This window comes from Canis lupus, chromosome 10 (genome assembly GCF_003254725.2).
Source record: "Canis lupus dingo isolate Sandy chromosome 10, ASM325472v2, whole genome shotgun sequence".
NCBI classification, from domain to species: domain Eukaryota; kingdom Metazoa; phylum Chordata; class Mammalia; order Carnivora; family Canidae; genus Canis; species Canis lupus.
The window spans coordinates 20,287,546-20,309,619 of NC_064252.1; the positions used below are offsets into that span (position 1 = coordinate 20,287,546).

Genomic DNA, 22,074 nt, shown 5'->3' on the forward strand with positions numbered 1-22,074 from the left:
TGAGTTAATGTGTTAAGAACATTGGTTTCTCTTGTGTAAAAGCCGTTGTATTCCCATGGAACCCACTTGGGCATGACCTGTCAACTCTTTTTACGTATTTCTGGAGTTGACTGCTGATTCTTTGTTCGGGATTTCTGCGCCTTGGCTCAGGGGAGAAATAGGGCCATGCGTGAGTCTCTGGCAGCGTCCTTGTCTGGTTCTGCTATCAGGTGTTCCTGGCCCCGTGTGGGAGCTAAGAGGTGCTCCTTCCTTCTGTTCTGTGGAAGCGTTTGTATGGTATCGGGGCTGTGGTTTTCCTTAAATCCCTGGAGGCAAGTCTTTGTGAGGTTTTCATCAATGACTTTGGTTTCTTCATTAAGTATTAGAGAACTCAGATTTCCTGTTGCTTCAGCCAGCTTTGGTAAATTGTATTTTTTGAGAAAATCTGTTCATTCATCCAAGTTTACAAATTCATTTTTAAGAAGTCCTTTCACTTTCCTTGTAATATGTGCAGACTCTGGAGTCCTGTCCCCTTTCTCATTCCTGATAATTAGTGATTTGTCTTCTCTCCCTTGGTCTGTAGCAGCTTTATGAGGGAATTGTCAATTTTATGAATCTTTTCAAAGAACCAGCTTTCAGCTTTGTTGATTTTCTCTGCTGTACCTTCCCCTCAGCATTTTATTATGAAGGTTTTTAAGCATACAGAAAAATTGCAAGAACTGTACCAGAAGCACACATTCCCACCGCCTAGATTCTGCAGCGGTTGATGGTTTGCGGCCTCTGCTTTGTCAGCATCTGTGTCTCTATCCGTTTTTTAATTGTGCTCTTTGCTGAGTTTCAGAGTAAGTCCCAGATGTGGGGTCCTTCACCTTTTTTTTTTTTTAAGATTTTATTTATTTATTCATGAGAGACAGAGAGAGAGAGAAGCAGAGACACAGGCTAAGGGAGAAGCAGGCTCCCTGCGGGGAACCCGACGTGGACCCGATCCTGGATCCCAGGATCACGCCCTGAGCCGAAGGCAGATGCCCAACCGCTGAGCCACCCAGGCGTCCCATGGGGTGCTTCACCTTTAAACACCTCACAGGCACCTCATGAGCTAGAGAGTTCTGAGCTAGAACTCCCGTGCGGTGGGCTGGACAGATCGTGAGTTGAAATCAGTGGTGCTGGACATACACCCGCACAGCTGTGTCGCCCAACCCCCTGGAGACTTTTCTCCGGATCCTTCCTGTCAGTGCAGGGACAGCCACCAACCACGTGGATGGAATCACGGCACCGCGGCCCCTTCGAGGAGCGCTTTTAAGCTTTGAGATGGATGCACGTTGGTTAGTACACCAGTACTTTGTGCTTTTTTATTGCCGAATAATATTCCATCACGTAGCTAGACCACATCTGCTGCATCAGCCTCCAGATATTCAGGGTGCTTTCTCTCTGGGGCTGTCGTGAATGGCACTGCTGTGAACTTCCACATGCAGGATTTTGCCTGGATTTAGGTTTTCAGCGTTCTTGGGTGTATACTTTCTTGCTACTTTTATTAATTTGTTCCTTAAAAGTTTTTTTTTTTTTTTTTTTTTTTTTTTGAGTATCAGAATCAATTTGAAGTGGCCTCAACAGAAATGTAGGAGTTACTATAAGAACATAGGTGTGATGAGAACATAGGAACATAGGAGTTCTCTGCAGGGAACTGAACTGGGGGCTGGGGTCTGTCCGCATTTCACGGTCCATCTGTCTCTCCATCCATCCCCGTGTCGGCCTCTGGCTGTGCCTGTCTGTCTCTTCCTGTTCTCTGCAGATTCATGTTCCTTCAATCGAGGAAGGCGAGGCTGTTCCCACCTTCCAGAGTCACATTCGTAGGATGCTTCCTCGGGAGCCAGCATCCATCTCAGGCAGTATCGTAAGCCTGGGGCTGCTCATGCAGCCGCTGGTAGATACACAAAGCTCCTGCCCGTTCACACAGGCTGTCGCTTCCCTCTCCATCGACTAGGAAGCTCCTTAGCACCGTTCCGTAACTGAAACACACTTTTTACCGGGTGATACCATGTAGAGTTCTCAAACCACAGCGGTTTGGTTTTGTTCAGTAACATGGTCCTTCATGTTGAGTATTTGTTGCATCCACTGTGACTTACACGTTGTTGTTGTTTCGTAGCATCGAGACCAAAGCATCTACTGGTGTTTATTAACCCATTTGGCGGGAAAGGACAAGGCAAGCGGATATATGAGAGGAAAGTGGCCCCGTTGTTTACGCTAGCCTCCATCACCACCGAAATAATCGGTAATGTATAAATTCTCTGTTAAATATATGGGATTAAATTTGAGAATGATTCAAGTGTGGTCACTGGACAAGACTTTCGTCTTACAAGATTATTTTAAGCAAAGTGAAATGTGTCATTTTATTTTTTATTATTTGTTTTTTAAGATTTTATTTATTCATGAGAGACACAGAGAGGCAGAGACACAGGCAGAGGGAGAAGCAGGCTCCATGCAGGGAGCCCGATGCGGGACTCGAACCCGGGAGCCCAGGATCACGCCCTGGGCCGAAGGCAGATGCTCAACCGCGGAGTCACCCAGGTGTCCTGAAACATGTCGTTTTATATACGAGAATGAGAACGACACAGAATAACGAGTGTGTATTTTCGTAGCCTGGTCTTAACATAAAAAGCACTCAAGAGATACACTAGGAAGATGAAAGGGTAAAGCTCATGGACAGAAAATTCTGGCCAGAAGAAATACAAGCAATTCATGAGACTTGGAAATAATTTCACCCATAGGCGATGCTTGAAGAAACATAATGGGGCACCCTGTTTGTGGCACCAGGCTTTTAGTACAGACTCTAGAAGCTGGACGTGGAGACAGTGTCCCCCCCCACCCCGACCCTGTGCCCTGAGGCCTGTGCACACGTACTGAAGGGCCGCTGGCAGCATGGACAAAGAACCTTAAAAATGGGAGGGTTTGCCCCACATGCTGGGTTTCTCGCTCTTCCTGGGACAGCACTCGGTGCACAGGCGCACACAGATGCGCACTCCATGTTTTGTAACAGCAAATGCTGGAGCTGCGTGAACATCTGCTGACAGGAAACATGGGGACACGACTGTGCTGTGGACCCGAAGGGCAGCACGTGGGCCTGTGACCGGTCATTACCGAGAACTTTTCACTGGAAAAGAGTGGTTGTGATAAAACAAGACTGGGGTACGAGACGACACTCACTAGAGTTTCTGTTGTGCTGGTTTCTTACGTTGAGTACACAGACCGTAGGCTAACATTTTCTTTTTCTCACGTCTTGAGATATCCTAGAATTTTCTTTGTGTTTAAGTTTTATTTTATTTAGGGACACCTGGGTGGCTCAGCAGTGGAGCATCTGCCTTTGGGCATGATCCTGAAGTCCCAGGATCGAGTCCCGCATCAAGCTCCGTACATCTCTGTCTCTCTGTATGTGTCTCTCATGAATAAATAAATAAAATCTTTAAAAAATTGTTTTATTTAAATTCAATTAATTAAAAATGTCAACATAGCTTGGATAATAAGGAAAATTATTACTCTCAACTAGAAGATGTAATCTCTTTCCAAAGAGTTACTGTTTGTCGGCGCTCAGGTGCTAAGGATGTGACGTCTTAGGCAGCAGAACGTGTCCCGAGAGTGTCACCTTCCACTGAGGTCAGCGTCCCCTCTCCGAAGAGGGACTTCCTGCAGGAAACCCTCCTGAGGATTTATAGGACCTCAGAAAAGAATTGCTTGCTTTTTATTTTAAATTGGATTCTCAGATTTGAAGGCAGACTGTACAACATCATGTTATTTCTTCCCACAGTTACTGAACGTGCGAATCAGGCCAAGGAGAGTCTGTATGAGATCAACATAGACAAATACGACGGGTAAGGTTTCTTTTCCCGTGACGTGTATGTAGTGGGTGGTATCTGGCTTCACCCTTCTGTCTCACTGTGGTTCCCTCCCTGCCCTTCGTTTTATTCCGGATTGTAATTGTAGAAAAGTTAGAAACCACAGCAAAGTTCTGTCCCACCTTCTTCTATGACCTGGAGACCCCCACTGACCGTTGTCCTTCTCCGTCTTACTACCTACGTACACAGATGAACCTTTTCGGAATCCTTTGAAAGCCTGCTGCAGACATGGTCACCCTTTGTCCCTGAATATTTGCATATTTCCTAAAACCAAGGACATTCTTACAGAACCAGAACACTGTGATAATCCAGGCACGCACACGGACACAGTGCTCTTGCGTCCTCTGGGTCCCGCCGTGTGTCCCACGTTTCCTTTACGGCAGGAAGACACCTGGACCTGCCTCCCTTGGACTCTGTCGTGAGCACTCTAGTCTCAGACCTGGAGCCGTTCCGCAGCATTTCTTGGGGTGGCGGAGTTTTTGAGAGTATAGACCAGTTGTTTGTGGCGTCCTTTGGTTTTGGTGTGTCGCATGTCCCCTCTCGTTCACCCTGGTGGTGTGTGTGCTTGGCTACGTGACACCAGGGGCTGCTGTGCTCTTCTGGCCGGCCTCCCATGTGAGTCTGCGCCTGCAGCCCCGGGAGGCCGGTACCCTTGGTCCTGTGCGCAGCTGTCCCCCGGCCCCTGGCAGAGGCAGGCGCACAGGGCAGGTGCTCCGCGAAGGAGCACTCGAGCCCTGGGGAAGGGCAGCTTCCTCTGCAGCGGTGAGGTTCCAGGGAGCTCACGATCAGGTCCTGAGGACCAAGCGTGTTGGAAGGACCCTCCTGAAAGCCGTGTGGCGAGTACTGAGGTCGTGTGGCAAGTACTGAGGCCGTGGGATCAGAGCCAGGCTGAGGCAGGCTGAAGGAGGTTCTGGGCTGTGGGCAGGGCTGGCTGGACGGTGCGGAGGACAGGCACAGAGGTCAGATGGTCTCCAGCACGTCCGGGGAGAACTGACTGGTCCTGGTGACCTAATCTTACAGAAGACGTGCAGGGATTCCTCACCCAAGTGACAGTGACGTTACCAAGCCATGAGATAAGGAATTGAAGTCGGTTTTGAAGACAGCAGGGCAGCCAGCGTGGAGAACGTGAGCCGAGGGCTCAGCTGGGCGGGTCGGCCCCTGGCATCCAGGCAGTGTGAGGGTTAGGGCAGCTCCAGGGCTGCCGGTCTGACCCTAGCCTGCGCCTCACCAGTGGCGTGACTGGGGCCCACGGGGCCACCTCTGAGTGGGGCTCCTGGTCACGAGTGCCCCTGCCTCAGGGCTGTCCCGAGCTGGGGCCTCCAGTAGGCGGCTGTGCCCCCGGGACATCAGACGGTGTGAGGAGCGACCCAGAAGAGAGGTCCCGGGAAGTAGAGGCTGGTCAGTCCCCCTCGAGGACGAGTGGGGCGAAGGGCAGGCGACCGTGCCTGGAACAGCAGTGCAGGAGGTGGCAGGGAGCGTCAGCAAGGGTGGGAGCCTGGTGCCAGCTTCCAGAACCCCTGGGGGGTGTGGAGGCCCAGGTCCGGGCAGGTGGAGTGGAGGGAGAGGCTGTTTTGCTTTTGCTTTGTCTGCTTATTTCTTAGCAGTTTGGCCTGAAGAAAAGCACCTGCTTGGGGGCCGAGGAAGAGGGGGATGATGAGCAGGGCCCACGGGACACAGCGGGGCGGAGGCTCAGTCCCAGCCCTGGCCTCATGGCCTCTCGGAGCCCGGCCTCCTGTGGCCACAGCGGGAACCGGGGAGCCACTGGCAGCGGGGGAAGAAGCCCCGATGGAGGGAACGGGTGTAAGACACAGTGTAAGACACAAGTGGTGGCAGTTGTTGCAGCCCGGGGGACATGGGAGCACAGGGTGGCCGCAGGGAGCACGGGGACGCGTGCCCGGGGCCTAGGTGGGCTCCGGCTCGGCCACACAACCTGCCACCCGGTCGTCCTTCTCAGGACCACCACGACAAGCAGTGGAGAGTGAGGCATTGTGGGGACAGCGGCAGGGACCCTAACCACCCGTGTCCCCTGCAGAATCATCTGCGTCGGTGGAGACGGCATGTTCAGCGAGATCCTGCATGGCCTGATCGGCAGGACGCAGAGGAATGCTGGCGTGGACCAGAACCAGCCCAGGGCAGCGCTGGTGCCCAGCCCGCTCAGGATCGGCATCATCCCCGCAGGTGGGGTGCCCCTGCCCTGGGGCAGCAGGCTCAGCTTCCCTTCAGGGCCCTTCTGTTTCTGGAACAGTGATCTTACCCCACACGGGGGCAGATTTCCTGAGGGACAGTTTATGAACAAGTGTTTGAGGGAATCGGGTCCTCCTTCCCCGGACGTCCGCTTCCATGGGTGCTGAGAAGCCGGCAGCCGGGGGACAGTCAGCTGTTGAGGACTGACCAGCTGGCGGGGACGAGGGGACCAGGGGGCGCGGGGACCCGGAGCACATCGAGAGGGAAGGAAGCCCAGGAAGCAGGTGGTTTTCTGGAAGTGGCCTATAGCCCAGACTTGGGGGTGATGGGGGCCAGGGGCAGGTCACGCACTGGGGCGGGCGCCCTCCTGTGTCAGCTGGGGAGGGGTGTGGCTCAGGGTGGGTTGTTGTTTTTTTAAGATTTATTTATCTATTTGAGGGGGACGAGGGGGAGAGAATCTCCAGCAGACTCCCTGCCAAATGTGGAGCCTGACACGGGGCTTGATCCCATGACCCTGAGGTCACCACCTGAGCCGAAGCCAAGAATCGGACGCCCAACCGACTGCCACCCAGGCGCCCTAGCTCAGCGCCCTTTGTCTTTCTAGGAAGTACCTAGTTCTTTGAAAAATCACGGTGCTGAGCTAAGTGAAGCCTGCGCAGTGCTGGTTCGAGGCTCTGCAGACAGCGCGGCAGGGAGGAGGCACCTGTGTCCGGCGCCCCGAGTCTGCGCTGCGGCCGCTTGGTCCCGGGCTGGCTGTGTGCAGGCGTGTGTCATGTCGTTTCATTGCCAGGACGGCTCCGTGCAGGAGGTGCCAAGTCACTGGGGGTGTGGACCCGTGCCCGCCCCCCAGCCAGGAGGAGTCTGACCTCCCCCCCCCCCCACCCCACTGGCTAACGTCGTTTGTGTAGTAATCACGCGTCTTGCTTGTAGCTCCCAGCTTCTTGCCCAAGTCAGGCTTTGTCTTTCGTCTCTGCACGTGGTCTGTCCCGGGCTACCTGACGTTCAGTTTTCTCCCTGCTGAATGCTTCTTCCTCGACGTCCCGCGTGGCCGTTTGCCCACAGCAGCCCTTGTACCTCCGACATTCGGAGGAAGCGTGGGAGCTCCGTGAGGACGGATGGAGCCACTGTGTGGGTCCTGGGCCTGGGGGTCACAGAGAACGAGGTGCTGTGGCCTCTGCCCACGCAGGAGACCCCCCCCACAAGGAAACGTGGGTGTAGGAGGGTTTCCATAGCGGGCTTGCTGCGGAGGAGACGGTTCGGGGCAGCGGCTGGGGGGCTTCCCTCAGTGGGCTGTCCAGGGCCCTCTGGGAGGTGACAGGTCGGGGCCTGCCGCACTGGGACGTGGGTGTGCTGAGGGTCAGCTGGGGCGGAGCGGGTGGGAATGAGCAGGGCCCCACGTGGCAGGGGCGCCAGGAGTGGGTTAACGGGTCAGGGCGGGGGCCCAGCTCGCGGCTCAGTCCTGAGACCACTCGGTGAGCTGCAGCGGGAGGAGGCCCTGGAGGCCGGCGGGCGGTGTCGTCTGGGTGGGCTGCTAAAGCGCACTCTTGTGCCCTGCTCTGGGCGGGCCGGCCGAGCCCCGGGGAGGACGCCAGGGTCCCGAGTGGCCACGGGTTGGCCGTGGCTGGGGTGTGGCTTTGCCGCAGAGGCGACAGGAATCGATGGAGTGAGGGTGAAGGAGGCGCCGGGGACCCTGTGACAATCTCAGTAACCTGGGGGGAGCCAGGACGAGGCACCGGGGTGGGGGCGAGAGTCTGGTGGAGATTTGAGACGAGGCTCCTGGGGGCCGCAGAATCGGGGTGTGGGGTCTGGATGGCCGGGCAGCCGAGGTGGGTCGGGTGGTCCAGGGCCCAGCTGGTCCTCAGAGCTCCAGCTGTGGAGTCCCGTGCTGGGGTTTCCGAAGTTCAGGCTCTCCACTTAAGATCGAGAGGTAGGGCCGGTGTAGGGCAGGACGTGGTCCCCTCCGCTGTCCTCCTGTCTTGCCCGGCGCCGCACAGCCGCACCCCCCGCCTCGGGAGGGACGTTGCTCTGTCTGCCGGAGGCGGAGCCGGAACCATGTCCTGATGCCTGATCTGAGCCCGACCTCACGTGTCCGGCTGGGGCTTCCTTGTGGTAAGGCCTGGGCCGCACAGACGTTTGAGGAAATGATGTCATACCTGAGGGATGAGCTGTTGAAAGTTACAAGGAGGAATGGGGCCGTGGGGCGAGGAGGCCGGGCTGTTTGCGTGGACCCGTCTGCCGGCCCCTCGGCTGCGCCAGGCTGGCCCTGCGAGCTGAAGGCTCCCCGGAGCTCTGGCTCGTTCAGCCGGGGGTTCATGGTGCTCTCTGCACGGGGGCCCCGGGGCGCGGGGAGGCAGACCGCGGGCACGTGACGCAGAGGGCAGGGCGGTGGCGGGGAGGGGGGCACACCGTTGCAGACACACGGGGCTCCCGGAGGCCTTTCGCGGTGACGCTGGTGGGAGACCTGGAACCTGGTGAGGACAGCCCTGCCTTGGGGTCGTGGTGGCTCCTGCAGGGCGCAGGGAGCAAGAGGCGGGGCCGGGCTGGCAGGTGCAGGCGGAGGGTGGTGGGCCCGTGACGGGTCCTGAGCGTAGGCCGTAAGCTGAGCGATGGGCGCCTTTAAAAATCCCTGATCAGGAAGACCGGGCGCCTCGCCCTGTGCCACCCACACCCCCTTGGACCCAGCGCCTCCAGCTTCGGGACGGCAAGGTGCCCTCCGGGAGGTGGGTGGCCACCAGGGCCGCTGTGGTCATGCCGGGCGGCCTGCATGCGCAGACCTGAGCCCCGTGAAGTTCCACCTCGAGGCTCCGCTTGCTGTGGCTCCTCCGTGCGCAGCACAGCTCCAGCCTGGGGAGTTAGGGGGACCGGACGCTCCCCGCTTCGTTCTTACCCATGATCCTTTCCGGGTTCCTGCTGATGCTACGAGACCCACCTCTGTGCATGCAGGCCAGTTTAGGAGTTCCATCAGCCTGTGTCCCTGGGCATGCCAGGGGAGCCAATGGGCTCTGCAGACATTCCGGAAGGTTCTGGGGATGTGAAGAACTACCTTGGGGCATAGTCCACGATAATTAAATAGGTTTTTTTGCATTTATTGTCTCAGAAATGTGCGTGCTGGCTATCTGAGCACCGTGCATCATAAAGATGAGGGCGTGGGAGGGTCGGGGGCCACATGGGTTTTCTTAGATCCCGTTGCTCTTAATTTTTATTAAGATTTGCTCACTCCCGTGTTCTTAAATGTTCATGTAAAATTTTTTACATTTTGACTCATTTTCGGAATGAGATTTCAGCAAAGTCTTCAAGTTACAAGTAACAAAAAGAGAAAAACATATTAAAAACAGGTGTGTGTGTCTGTATGACTTACCAGCAATCAGCAGCCATATGTTTGCTTAGATGAAATAATCCAGAGCCTCCCCTCGGACACAAGCCGAGCAGATTGTTACCCTCAGACACAACACAGGTGCTTGCAATCCAACAGGTCTGCCAGGAACCTGCAGCCTTCCAGCCTCGTGGGCCATCACTTACGACCAGAGTCCTAGATTATTGTGGGGCCTGAGGGCAGGGCATCCGGACGCAGGTGGCACCCAGGCTTCGGGCCTGTTAGTGCTGGTTGTTCCCTGTGGATCGGGCTGTGCCACATCTGTGCCCCGTCTGTGCCTGTGGCAACACTGTGTTCCGGGTCCTGCCACGCACCTTATTCCTGGGAAATGCACATGAGGCCCTTCCAGCTGGTTAGCCGACGTCTTTAAAATTAAGACTGCTCAGCCCCGTCCCAGGCCCGCTGGGTCAGGATCTCGGGGGGCGGAGGGGCTCAGGAATTTCCATTATATTTATTTATTTATTTATTTATTTTTTATCTATGATAGTCACAGAGAGAGAGAGAGAGGTAGAGACATAGGCAGAGGGAGAAGCAGGCGCCATGCACCGGGAGCCCGATGTGGGATTCGATCCCAGGTCTCCAGGATCGCGCCCTGGGCCAAAGGCAGGCGCCAAACCGCTGCGCCACCCAGGGATCCCAGGAATCTCCATTATAAATAAGCAGCCCAGGAGAGTCTCTGCCCCCCAGGCTGGGGACGCTGACCTGGATTCTGACCCAGTTAGCGGGATGGAGTGAGGGACGGTCCATAGCATTGTCACCAGGCCCTGGGGATCCTGGCACTGGCCGGTGCTCTGAGGTCACCCCCCCCCCCACCCCGTTTACAGACAAGCACATCAGTGGGAGGGCTGTGCTCGGTGGGGTCCCCTCCTGTCAGGTGGCAGCTGCTGCGCCCCTGTGACCCAGGGAGGCCTCAGTGTGTGCTGTGAGCCAGGGAGCCAGTGTTGGGGTGCAGGCTCTGCGGGGCTGTTCTGGGACCTCCCCAGGTTGTCCTCATCCTGCACACACTTTCCCACTGGTGATGCCTCCGTGCTGGTGCCTATGGGTCCTGTGGCCACTGGTGTGTGCAGGGGACACAAGCACTGTGTGGAGCGCACATTTGTTGGGGCTCCACTCCCCAGGCCGGGGTTGAGGAGCAGTCTCTGAACGCCCTGCAAGGAGCTGGTTGGGATTACTGCAAGGCCGGTCTCAGCATTTCTGATGAGTTCATGTCAGTATTTCCGGTGTTGGCTTTGTACAGATGGCGAGTCCTTCCTGGGCCAACGGGAGGCGCGCAGCCTTCCGGGGGAAGCCTGCCACGATTTTAAATCATTGTATTGACATTAAGGACCTTCTTCTTCTCTTTCCTTCTTTAGGGTCAACAGACTGTGTGTGTTTTTCCACTGTTGGCACAAATGATGCGGAAACGTCGGCTTTGCACATCATCGTGGGTGAGTCCCCTCCCAGCGGACATGGGCCGTGTGAGAAGCTGCGTGCGGGCGGCAGGCTTGGGAGCTCGCTGGGCACACGCGGGTGCCCCGATCCGCAGCCACAGGCACCCTGTGCCCGCCCAGCTGCCTCAGTGTCCCCATGTGCAGGCCTGGCCGACCCTCTTTGTCGGACTCAGCCCCCTGCCCTCATCAAGACAGGCTGCCCAGACCCGAATCTGTGGTGCCCGCGATGCCCCTTGCATGTGGCGTCTACTGTGCACCTGCACACTCGGCCCGAGGGCAGGAGGCCGCCTGTGCAGCTAGTCACTGCCTCAGCCAGGAGCAGCCCTGTCCTGCCCACATGACCTCAGCCCCTGCACGGCAGGCACGTGGAGCACTCGTGTCCCTGACGCCAGGGCGGCTCACATGTTACCCAAAGCCGCACAGGTGCTGCTGACGAGTCGCCCATTTACGATGATCTAGGTAGGGTAGGATGCTGGCGCCCTCTCTTCATTGTCAAATCCCCCTTCCGTTAGCGGCACGGGACACGCTTCACGGGCCATCGTGGTTCTGTCCCTCCAGGACAGCTCTCCAAACCTGTTTTGGAAGTTTTAGTCAAATCCTGTCATTTGAAGGAAGAGCAGGTGCCTGGCGCCCCAGGAGCACAGCCTGTTGCATTGACTGCCCTTTGCCTGCTTCACATCTTAATCCTTTGGGTCTTTTTTTTTGTTTGTTTTTTAAAGATATTATTTATTTATTCATGAGAGAGACAGATTGAGAGGCAGAGACACAGGCAGAGGGAGAAGCAGGCTCCCTGCGGGACTCGATCCCGGAACCCCGGGGTCATGACCTGAGCCAAAGGCAGATGCTCACCCGCTGAGCTACCCGGGGGCCCTAATTATCTGGGTCCTTGTGTACTGGCGAGGCCCTGTCCGGGGTGGGAGGAGGCACCGTGTCGGATGGAAAGGGCACCGTCTCTCCCCCGCAGGGGACTCGCTGCCCATGGACGTGTCCTCCGTTCATCACAACAGCACGCTGCTGCGGTACTCCGTGTCCCTCCTGGGGTACGGCTTCTATGGGGACATCATCAAGGACAGCGAGAAGAAGCGGTGGATGGGGCTCATCAGATACGACTTCTCAGGTAACTCGGGGTGACGTGCGCCATCTGGGCTCAGGTGCACGGTGTCTGCGGGGCAGGTGCCCCTGGTCCCAGGAGCCGAGCACCTGGCTTCCCCACAGTCGTGGGTGCACATCTGATGGGTTTAGGGCGTCGCGGGGCAGGGTGAGCACCCTGAGGACCCCCGTCCCAGGCCACAGACCAGGTCTACCCCCTGGACAGCAGAGCGGGAACTGGTAGGAACTGGAGTCTGGCAGGATGCAGGTGTGTGGGCACCCCTGCCGCCCAGACGAACTCCTTGGCTGAGTTTGAGAAGTATCATTTATCTGGTCAGTGTCCTCTCCAGTTTGCTTTTGGGCAAATCTGTATTAAGTTGAATTGAAGGATCCCAGGTCTTAGAATCCGAGGGAGGGAAAGGGACGGTAAATTGCTGAGCTCGGGGCACTGCCGGGACCCACCTACCTTAAACCTACGCTGTGGCTTGAGAGTTAAAATGTAAGGCCCTCCAAAGAAACGTACCTACTAAAACCAGAAGTAGGAAGAGGAAGGATGGGGCAATGAGAAGAGCCGCGGGAGTGTCAGACGGGCACCATCTTCCTGACCACCCACCGCTCGCTCTGCGCCCTGGGGCCTCGTCCGGGCCCGCAGTCACCCTGCAGTAGGACCCGAGGTGTGTCCTGTCCGCATCTGCAGCCCCACCCGGGACCTGACACACCGCGGTGCTCGGAGGTAGTTCCAGAGGCAGACGGGAGGCTGATGTTTTGGGGCCCGTGGGACCTGCACATAGGGGCATCCAGGGACAGGCCGGGATGGGGCACTGCCCTGGGGAGAGAGGCTGCCCTGCAGGGGCCCAGCTGCACACCCTTTACGCTCGCCAGGAGCTGAGGTAGAGGGTTGTCCATGCAGGGGAGGGGGTAGCCAGGGAACCAGACCCCCCCCCCCCGGGGGAGCAGTGGTGGGAGGAAGGTGGTGTCCGCAGGGGACAGGTAGTTACTAAGCACGTCCCACAGGCAGGAGGCTGGGGCAGAGGGGCTTGGGGGTGTCACCATCAGGCAGATGTGATCATAGCCAGCACCAGCCCAGCATCCGACTCAGGGAACGGTGTCACTGTTACACTTGCAAGACACGGCACGGTCCCCGCTGTGGCCCAGGGCACCCTCAGGCCCCATTCACAACCTGCTGGGCTTCCTGCACTCACCTGCACTCTGGGGTAGGTCAAGGCAGGCCAAGCCAGCTCAGAGCAGAGAGCGCAGCACCATCTGGCACAGGGACCGGCCACAGCCCTCTGGGGGCAGTGCTGCCCCGACCTTGTCAGAGTCCCTCCCAGACGCCAGAGTTGTCCTGGGTGACCTTGGGTGGCCGGGCCTGGGAGTTGCCTGGAAGGCGCAAGGAGGTGGCTCTGGTGATGCTGCCCTTTGAAGCGTCTCCTTCAAGTTATGCAGACGTCAGGGGCTCTGCTGGATGCGGGCAGGCCAGGAGGAGTCACTGCTGGCAGAGACGTCCCCCGTTGAAGGCAGCCCCGGTGACCAGGCGCCCATCGTGGCCCGATCCCGTGCTGCTCCTGGCACACGGGTCTTGGAAAGCGCTGGTGGCCTGGGGGTGGCGTGTCCTGGAACAGGTGTGCTAACAGTCTGGTGGCCAGGGAGCGACACTGGGCTGCTTTGCTTCACGCTCTGTTCCCAGGTTTGAAGACCTTCCTCTCGCATCACTGCTACGAAGGGACGGTGTCTTTCCTGCCAGCACGACACACAGTGGGGTCTCCCAGGGACAGGAAACCCTGCCGGGCGGGGTAAGCACCACCTTCCGTGCGTCTCCATCGCCAATGGCGTGAAGTGGAGCCGGGCCGTTGGGGGTGCACTCTTCTCGTGGATGGACGCGGGTATCTTCCAGGTGTAAGTGGCGAGGGTGGTTCTCAGGTCCAGCAATAGCGCTGCTCGGCGGAGGGCTTCCGGGGTCACATGCACCCGAGCTCCTTCCTTCGAAGACTGAGACTATAGAGTGGGGGAGGCCGTTTTAGCCGTCGTGTTGCCGAGCAGAGCTGATGAGCTCATCCCACCGGTGTGAACACATGTCCCGCGGTGCCCAGGACCACAGAGACCGTCCGTGCTGATGACGGAGCTCGACGTCGTGGACTCACCTGTTAGCGACGGGAACAGACCCCATCGGGTCTGTGGGATGGGAACCCCTGGTGTCCGGCACCCCAGCTGGCGCTCCACTAACGAGGGGCCAAGCCGACCCGGCTCTGGGCGCACTCGAGGCCCTTTGCTGCTTAGGACGCTTAGACGTGTTAGGGCAGGACCCCTGGCCACACGGGACTGTTACAAGGTCTGATTTGGAGAATTCAAATTCAAACCGACGTGCAAGGGAAAGAGTGTGAGCTAAGTCTTTGGAACTGAGCTTGCTGTCACACAAGAAGCACGCGGTCCTCGTGTCTGTGCCCGCGTCCGCGTCCCGTCTGTACACCACCGGCAGGGTGCTGACGGCCTTGTCTTTCAGGTGCTTTGTGTGCCGGCAAAGCAAGCAGCAGCTGGAGGAGGAGCAGAAGAGGTCGCTGTACGGCTTAGAGAACACAGGTAACGTCTCTGAAGTGGACCCTGCGTGTGCAGTTTTGTACGGTTCTGAACCTGAGCGTTTGCGTCTCCCACTGCCCATGTCGGGGCGCTTGGCGCGTCTGTCTCCTGAGCTCCAGGCGGCAGCGGGTGGCTGCCAGGTGCCAGCCTGTGGAGAGGAGCGGATGGTGGTGGCGCCCACCGGGCTCTGCATCGGGGGCCCGCGAGCGTTCCTGTGACCGCCTCACGCTCCAGCCTTCCGGCCCTTCCCGGCGCTTGGGGAGGGGCACAGCCACGCTGCAAAACCTGTCTTCACGGGCACTGACATTAGACTTCCATAGAATTTTCGTATGTCACAAAATGTCATTCTTCTTGATCTTTTCCAACCATTTAAAAACGTGGAAATTACTCGTAGCTCACAGGCCACACAAAATCAGGCGGCGGGCCAGACGTGGTGACCCCTGTTCTAAATTGCCCAAGACTCCCCCCGTGAGGCCCTGTGGGCGGTGGCGGGCGGCCCAGGGTCCCGCATGTCGGTGCCAGGAGTCCGTTGCGTGGGGAATTCGTGGAGATGCTCCCGGGACCCCACTGCACGTCTGACGGCCCCGCTGCCCGCCCCTTTCTGCTTCAGAGGAGGTGGAAGAGTGGAAGGTGGTCTGCGGGAAGTTCCTGGCCATCAACGCCACCAACATGTGCTGTGCTTGTCCGCGGAGCCCCTCGGGCCTCTCCCCCGCCGCCCACCTGGGGGACGGGTCTTCCGACCTCATCCTTATCCGGAAATGCTCACGGTTCAACTTTCTGAGATTCCTCGTCAGGCACACCAACCAGTATGACCAGGTGAGTGGGGTGCTCGTCCTGTGCCCCGCGGTGGTGAGTGGCGTCCTTGCCCCAGGAATCCCCAGCTGTGTCGCCGGGAGGAGGGCCGTTCTGAGCTCTGCTTCACCCCTCCAGCTCCGGGTCTCAGCTGCTCCTGACAAAAGCTCGTTAAAAATACAGCTTCCTGGGGATTCCCAGGTGCCTCAGCCATTTAATCCCTTCAGCCCAGGGTGCGATCCTGGGGTCCCAGGATCGAGTCCCGTGTCGGGCTCCCTGCATGGAGCCTGCTTCTCCCTGTGTCTGTGTCTCTGCCTCTCTCTTTCTCTCTAATGAATAAATAAATAAAAATCTTAAAAAAAAAAAAAATACAGGCCTCCCCTCCAGCCAACCTTCCCGCAGCGGCTGGCATCCGTAGCTCATATGGGGAGACCCCAAGTCTAACAACGTCCACAGGCCTGGAGCAGCGAGTCAGTCTCTGATCTTAGTAAGATTTATGAGGGTTTTTTTTTTTTTAATTGTACTTAAAGTGTAGTCTAATGGTGTTTTTAGGGGGCTTTCCCATTTGTGCTTCCAGAAAAGGTAAACAATTCTCCAAGTTACTGCTAAGGAACCACCAGAATTCTTTTTTTTTTTATTTTTAATTGTTTACTTTTTGGGGGGGGGAGGGGCAGAGGGAGAGGGAGGGAGCATCTAAAGCCAACCCGGAGTGTGGAGCCCAACGTGTGAGGCTCCATCCCGCGACCCCGAGATCATGACCTGAGATGGAACCAAGAGTCAGACACTGAACCGACTGAGCCGCCCGGGCACCCCTTCCAGGATTCTTTATAAAGTGCCCGTCACTGTGGATGTGGTGGGAGGCAGGTGTCGGGCCTGCGTCTGCGTGCAAGCTGCCAGCGTGCGGCCCCCCGGCCCGGCCCAGTGAGCATGCACACCCTCTCCCGTATTTCTCCGTAGTTTGACTTTGCTTTTGTCGAAGTTTACCGAGTCAAGAAATTCCAGTTTACGTCGAGCCACATGGAGGAGGAGGACAGCGACCTCAAGGAGCGAGGGAAGAAGCGGTTCGGGCAGATGTGCAGCGAGCACCCATCCTGCTGCTGCTCCGTCTCCAACAGCTCATGGAACTGCGACGGGGAGATCCTGAGTAGCTCCTCCATCGAGGTCAGGTGGGTGGCGGTGGGCGCTGGCCCCGGGGCTCCGTGGGCACCGAGTCCTCCTGCCCACGGCCCGGTGCCTGCCGGGTGTCTACACGTGCATGTGTTTGTGTGTGTCCGGCCCTCCAGATGCTGCCCTCTTGCTTTGGGAGACGTGCCGGGATGCTGGCATCTCCCAGGACTCTCCAGGCCGTCCATCACGTCCCCCTGAACCCTGGCACTGGCAGCTGTCCTTGGCTCTGGTGTTTTCATTCTCTTTTCCTAATTATTTAGACAGATAAGCCGGCCACCTTCGCAGGTCCCACGTCACTGGGTCCACTGGAGCCCTGCCTGTGGCCGGGGCTGGGGGTCTGGCTCGCGGCCTCCCTGGGGGCAGGGGGTCCTCTGCAGATGTGCAGGGGCCCCTGTGTTTGGTGTGGACATCTGCCATCCGATCACGTGTGTTACACAACCAGATGAAGCGCGAGCACAAAGAAAGTGCCCCCCCCCCCCCAAAAAAACATGTAACAGGAGTCTTTACAAAAGGCTGTAGCAGGAGGCGTCGGTGTACTTTCTGGGGTTCCGTGCACCTGTCGGGGAGCTCCTAGGCTCCTCCAGGATAGCCCGCAGCCCTGCACCCGTCCACGCCCCCGTCGTCTTCAGTCACCACGTTTAGAGAACGGGCTTGTCACGGTGTGTGATCCCCACATTAAAGGGCTTTTCAGCTTTCCACGAGCTGGGGTCCCACGCACAGCGTCCAGCCTTCTGCATTGCCGGCCTCAGCCTCACTGGGCCGCACGTCTGCCCACAGCTGTTCTGTGGCCCCCGCACCTGCACCATCCGCCCAGCCCAGATCTGCAGGCCCCGGGGAACCCCTGCAGGACGGTCAGACATGCAGGGATTGGGCTTTTGTAACTTCACGAGTTAAAGACGTGGAATTACTTTTAATGCCAGTTTAAGGATTTACTAAAAAAAATAGGACACTTTGAAAATTAGGAAGAGCATTTTTCTGTCAAGTATGTCCTAGGTATCTCGGTAACATTACCAGGCCTTGAGCAGCGAGTGACTTAGTTACAGGGTTTTTATTACTGAACACCTTTGAGGAAGGTGGCTCTGCCGGTGGGGACCTGATGGCCACGCTGGCCACGGAGCCCCTCCAGTTCTCATCCTGATGCTCGTTGTGGAAGGAGGGGTCCCCAGGGCACTTCGCTCAAACAGTCTGCGCCCCAGGTTCCGATGCACCCTGGGGTGGGGCCAGGGTGGGGCCCCTCATCTGGGGTGACTGGACAACCCTGCACATCCCATACAAGGGGGGGTCACCCTGCACGGAGCCCTCCCGTGGCCCTGAAAGCTCGGAAAGCAGTCATCTAGAGATTTGTCACTCTGCCAAAGGGAGTGCTGGAAGGAGAACCGCCCAGACTGCCACTTGGCCCTCAGCCCCCTTTACAAAATAGGCCTCTCGAGAGGGTGGGCGAGTCCCCGCGGACCCCTGGCCTGGCCCTGTGGGGTTGGGCCCAGAGCCAGCCATGAGGAGACGGCCACCCTGCCTCCACCCATGACCGGCTGCAAGGCTGAGGGTCAGGGGGACATGGGCTTACACATGGCCCTTTGTCTCTGCAGGGTCCACTGCCAGCTGGTTCGCCTCTTTGCTCGCGGAATCGAGGAGAATCCTAAGGAGGAATTGGACAGCTGAGCCGCCATCACGCATCGCCTGCCTTGCTATGCTTGGGAAGTGTGAACATTATTTAAGGAAATTCCTGCAGACCGATTACGTTGATATATACATTGAAATTTAGAAATTTATTTTTGATAGTTAGATCTTGGTTTTAGAAAAAATACCTTTGTCAGCAATTTCGTGAACATACCAGGCATTTTCAGTTCTATGTGAGCCTGTGGGGTGCGTTTCCCATCACTTACTCTCAGCAAACATCAGTTGTCAGTTTGGGGGCGCTGGCTTCTTAGGTTGTCACCATGGCAGCAGCGCAGATCTTTAAGGGGCCCAGCAGTGGCTCTGTCGCAGTAACCTTGGGGACGGTGGATGTGAGGTCACACCATCTGGACGTGAGGTCTCTCCCGGCTCGTTGATCCGCTTTGCAAGACGTCCTGGAGTTGTTTTGGCATCAGGGTTTGGAAAGTAGCACATTGCCTTCGTTTCGCCTTGTGCTTGGGACACTTGCTGGAGCCTGTGTTGGGGCAGTTCCAGCGCAGTGTCCCCTGTGTCAGAACCTGGGGCACAGACCGTTTGAGTGAGAAGGACGTGGACAGGACTGACACTCTTACCTTTAGGCTCCCAGCCCGGGCTCCCACTGTGGTCGTGCTCCTGGGACAATCCAGCTGCAGCGAGAACAATCATGAGCGCTGGACACAGCATCCGTTTAAAACTTATTTATTCATGAGAGAGAGAGAGAGAGAGGCAGACACACAGGCAGAGGGAGAAGCAGGCTCCATGCAGGGAGCCCGATGCGGGACTTGATCTTGGGTCTCCAGGGTCATGCCCTGGGCCGAAGGCAGGTGCTAAACCACTGAGCCACCCGGGGTGCCCTCCGTTTGAAACTTAGAAAAGCGATGCTTTGTCGTGACATGGAGTGGGTAACAGGTGGGCTCTGGGGGGCATGACAGGAGCTGGCGTGCAAGAAGTATGAATTCACCGTGTGGGTTCCGTGTTCACCTCAACCCGATCGCCCTGGCCCTGCTGGGGGGTCCCCGAGTTCCCGGGCTGCTCCGGCGTGGGCCCCAGGTTCTACGTACGTGGTCCAGACCTGTGCTTCTCTTCACACTTAATTCTATGTATCTGTTGAAAATGTCCTTTTCCACCAGAAGAGCATACGTGGGGTCTCCACGGTTAGCGCTGCAGACTTGGTTTCTGCTGCAGCGCTGGAGCCGCAGAGGCTGGGGGCTCCTGGAGGCGGGCCCCGCTGTGGCCTTGTTTTCTTTGTATTCACGCTTAGGTCCCTGGGAGATGCATCTAAGATAGCTTTATTAGAGGTGCAAGCTGCGGCCCGAACTCTGTCCGCGAAGAGAGAGGAAGCCTGTTACAGAAGGCGACCGGCGCGCGTCGTGCCCGTAGGAGCTTGACGTTACGCAGACGCGGCTAGTCAGGGTAGCGCCAACCGACGTCTATTTTTAGAATTCGCGTGCAGTGTTTATATTTTGAAGTATACATGAAATTTCCTATTTTATCACTTAGTCCCAGCCGGGTCAGACAAGAGGGCAGCTTTAACAGTGGGTTTTTTGTTTTTCTGAAGGGGCCACATTTCTGAGTAATTAATTGGACACGTGGGTTTACTCCGTCTTGGGTGGGTGGGAAGGGTGGTGTGGGAAGTCAGTGCGCTGGCTGTTCCTGACTCTCATTGCTTGCTGCCGGTTGGAAGAAACCAAAGAAGCAGGGGCGGCAGTGCTGTGCGGGGGCAGAGGCCGCACGGCAGGCCCGAGGGTGCCGCCCAGCCCCGCGCCCCGGGGAGTGCTCCTTCACAGGGCTCCCCCAAACAGCCCTGGTCCGTCCTAAACTCCACTGCCAACTGTGGAGGAGCCCGCCAGCCCCGGTGAGCATTTTCCGGTCCCCAAGGAAGCCAGCCATGCCACGGGCTTTGTGGGCTGCCGCAGGCCCTGGGCCGTTCTCGGGGTGCGCCTGACGGTCTCAGCAGCCCCAAGGGTCCTCAGTGATCTGCGCACAGGACGGGAGGATCTTTCCGACGTTCCCACGCGGGCGAGGGGCTCCGGCCTCCAGGAAGGCCCCAGACACCTGGACTCCAAGGTCTTGGAAGGAAATCGGAACGGATGGCTGGTTGGTGAAAACTTAGGATCACCCAGAAGACTTAGTCTGCGTTTTGACTTTGTGACTCATTAGTGCAGAAACCCCACGGCGGCCGTTACGCTCTGACCCTGTTCCGGCTTATTGTCATCACCACGCGGGCACCTGTGCGGCACCTGCTGCTCGGTGGGCAGGTGTGACTGTTCTGGTCAGTCCTGTGTAACGGGCAAGTGTGGGCTGAAGGGGGGCTTCGTGTCCTTCTAATCTTGCTGGTTTCAAGATGGGAAGATGGCATATTTGCTCCGATATGTTTGAGAAGACAAAAATAAAATTACTTTGGGCAGAGTTGCTCTTTTTCTTTTCTAAATTCTTGCTATGTTCAAAGCAGAGCATGTTGTCTGAAAACACCAATGTGCGTTTTACATTATTTTAGAGCACACGTGAGCAGGGAGGGGGTGGGGCCGAGGGACCTGGAGCCCCAAGCAGACTCCCCACTGAGCACGGAGCCCAACCCCAAGACCATGACCTGAGCAGAAATCGAGAGCCGGGCACCCAGCAGACTGTGCTCCCCAGGCGCCCCCAGCTACGTAGGATTTAAAAATTAAGAATCAAATGAACGTTGGTGTAGCCACCGCCACCCTGGCCAAGAGACGGACCTGCACCCCAGAGTCCCTGCGATCCCCTTCCCTGCCCACCCTAGAGGGGCCCCCGATTTCCAGTGTACCGTACCCCTGCTTTATCCATGTGAGGGGTCAGAATAGGTCACCCCAAAGGAGGCCACTTGGGCCTAAGGATGGTTTGCGGCTGAAGACCGTCCAGAAGCAGCAAGTGCAGGGGGCGCTCGGGGTGGGGGTGGGGGGTCGGCGGGGCTGGGGCTGCACAAACCCGGACCTTTCATTACCTCCCACTGCAGATCCAGGGAAGCTCATCACCTTCAAGGCCCAAACCCTCTTCCCTCTGTCTTGTCACTTCTTGAAAAATTCGTTGCCTTTTTGTTAAGGCGGAATATGAGCCCCGGCCCAACCGCTTTTTGGGTCTTCAGGTATTTTTTTTTTAAAGATTTGATTTACTTATTCATGAGAGACACAGGGGTGGGGGGAGGGGGCAGAGACACAAGCAGAGGGCGAAGCAGGCTCCCTGTGGGGAGCCCGATGCGGGACTCGATCCCAGGACCCCAGGATCACGGCCTGAGCCGAAGACTAATGCTCACCCCCTGAGCCGCCTGAGACGCCCACCCAGGCGTCCCCCATCAGGACACTCTGCTTTCCAGTCTAGGAACACTGCGTACATTCCCATTTATACGTCCTCAGGTCTTGGGATAGTTCTCTAATTTTCCCGTACGTCTCCAAATTCTGTTTAGACTCCTAAAAACTGTATCTGGGGACTACCCTAATTGTTTCTTTGTTTTTACACGTAAATGCGATTTTTGGAGTGTGTTGTATGGAATCCTCAAAATGTGCCTCTTATTCTGGAAACTGCCGATCTGGAAGTGTCCACCGTCCTGTCACCCCAGGTGGTGGTGGAGTGGCTCCCCTCCCTCGGACCGCTCACCTAGGCGGCCCCGGCTGCACCAGCCCTGACCCCACTGCTGGCGTGACAGCAGCCCCTGGGGGGGCCCGGGCGCCCGCCCCCCACCTCTGCCTCCCAAGTCCTGGGCCCCCTGCTCCCCCGCCCCCCCCACGCTCGATGCCACCTTGGACAGTGGAGCACGGGGACGCTGCAGGAGAGGGGGCCCCCCAGCTCCCGCGTGTCTGGGGGGCAGGTTTCAGCGGACTCGGCCCTGTGTGGTGACGGCTCAGCGGTCCCATCCTTCTTAGGATTCTCCTCGATTCCGCGAGCACCCCCGCAGGCCGGGCCCCCCCCCCCAGCAGGCTGGGCTCAC

General features: G+C 57.5%; 1 protein-coding gene across 1 annotated transcript in view; it reads left to right on the forward strand.

Annotated features, from left to right (window-relative positions):
- The window catches only part of CERK (ceramide kinase), a 41,635-nt gene extending 21,098 nt beyond the window's left edge, over positions 1–20,537 (forward strand). The window contains exons 4-13 of the mRNA XM_025456265.3: positions 2,123–2,248; positions 3,779–3,842; positions 5,899–6,044; positions 10,776–10,850; positions 11,818–11,970; positions 13,630–13,735; positions 14,443–14,519; positions 15,127–15,332; positions 16,266–16,474; positions 18,062–20,537. Of these exons, the coding sequence (XP_025312050.1) occupies positions 2,123–2,248; positions 3,779–3,842; positions 5,899–6,044; positions 10,776–10,850; positions 11,818–11,970; positions 13,630–13,735; positions 14,443–14,519; positions 15,127–15,332; positions 16,266–16,474; positions 18,062–18,134 (1,235 nt within the window). The 3' untranslated portion in view covers positions 18,135–20,537. The remainder of the gene's footprint in view (positions 1–2,122; positions 2,249–3,778; positions 3,843–5,898; positions 6,045–10,775; positions 10,851–11,817; positions 11,971–13,629; positions 13,736–14,442; positions 14,520–15,126; positions 15,333–16,265; positions 16,475–18,061) is intronic.
- The last annotated feature ends 1,537 nt before the right edge of the window (positions 20,538–22,074 follow it).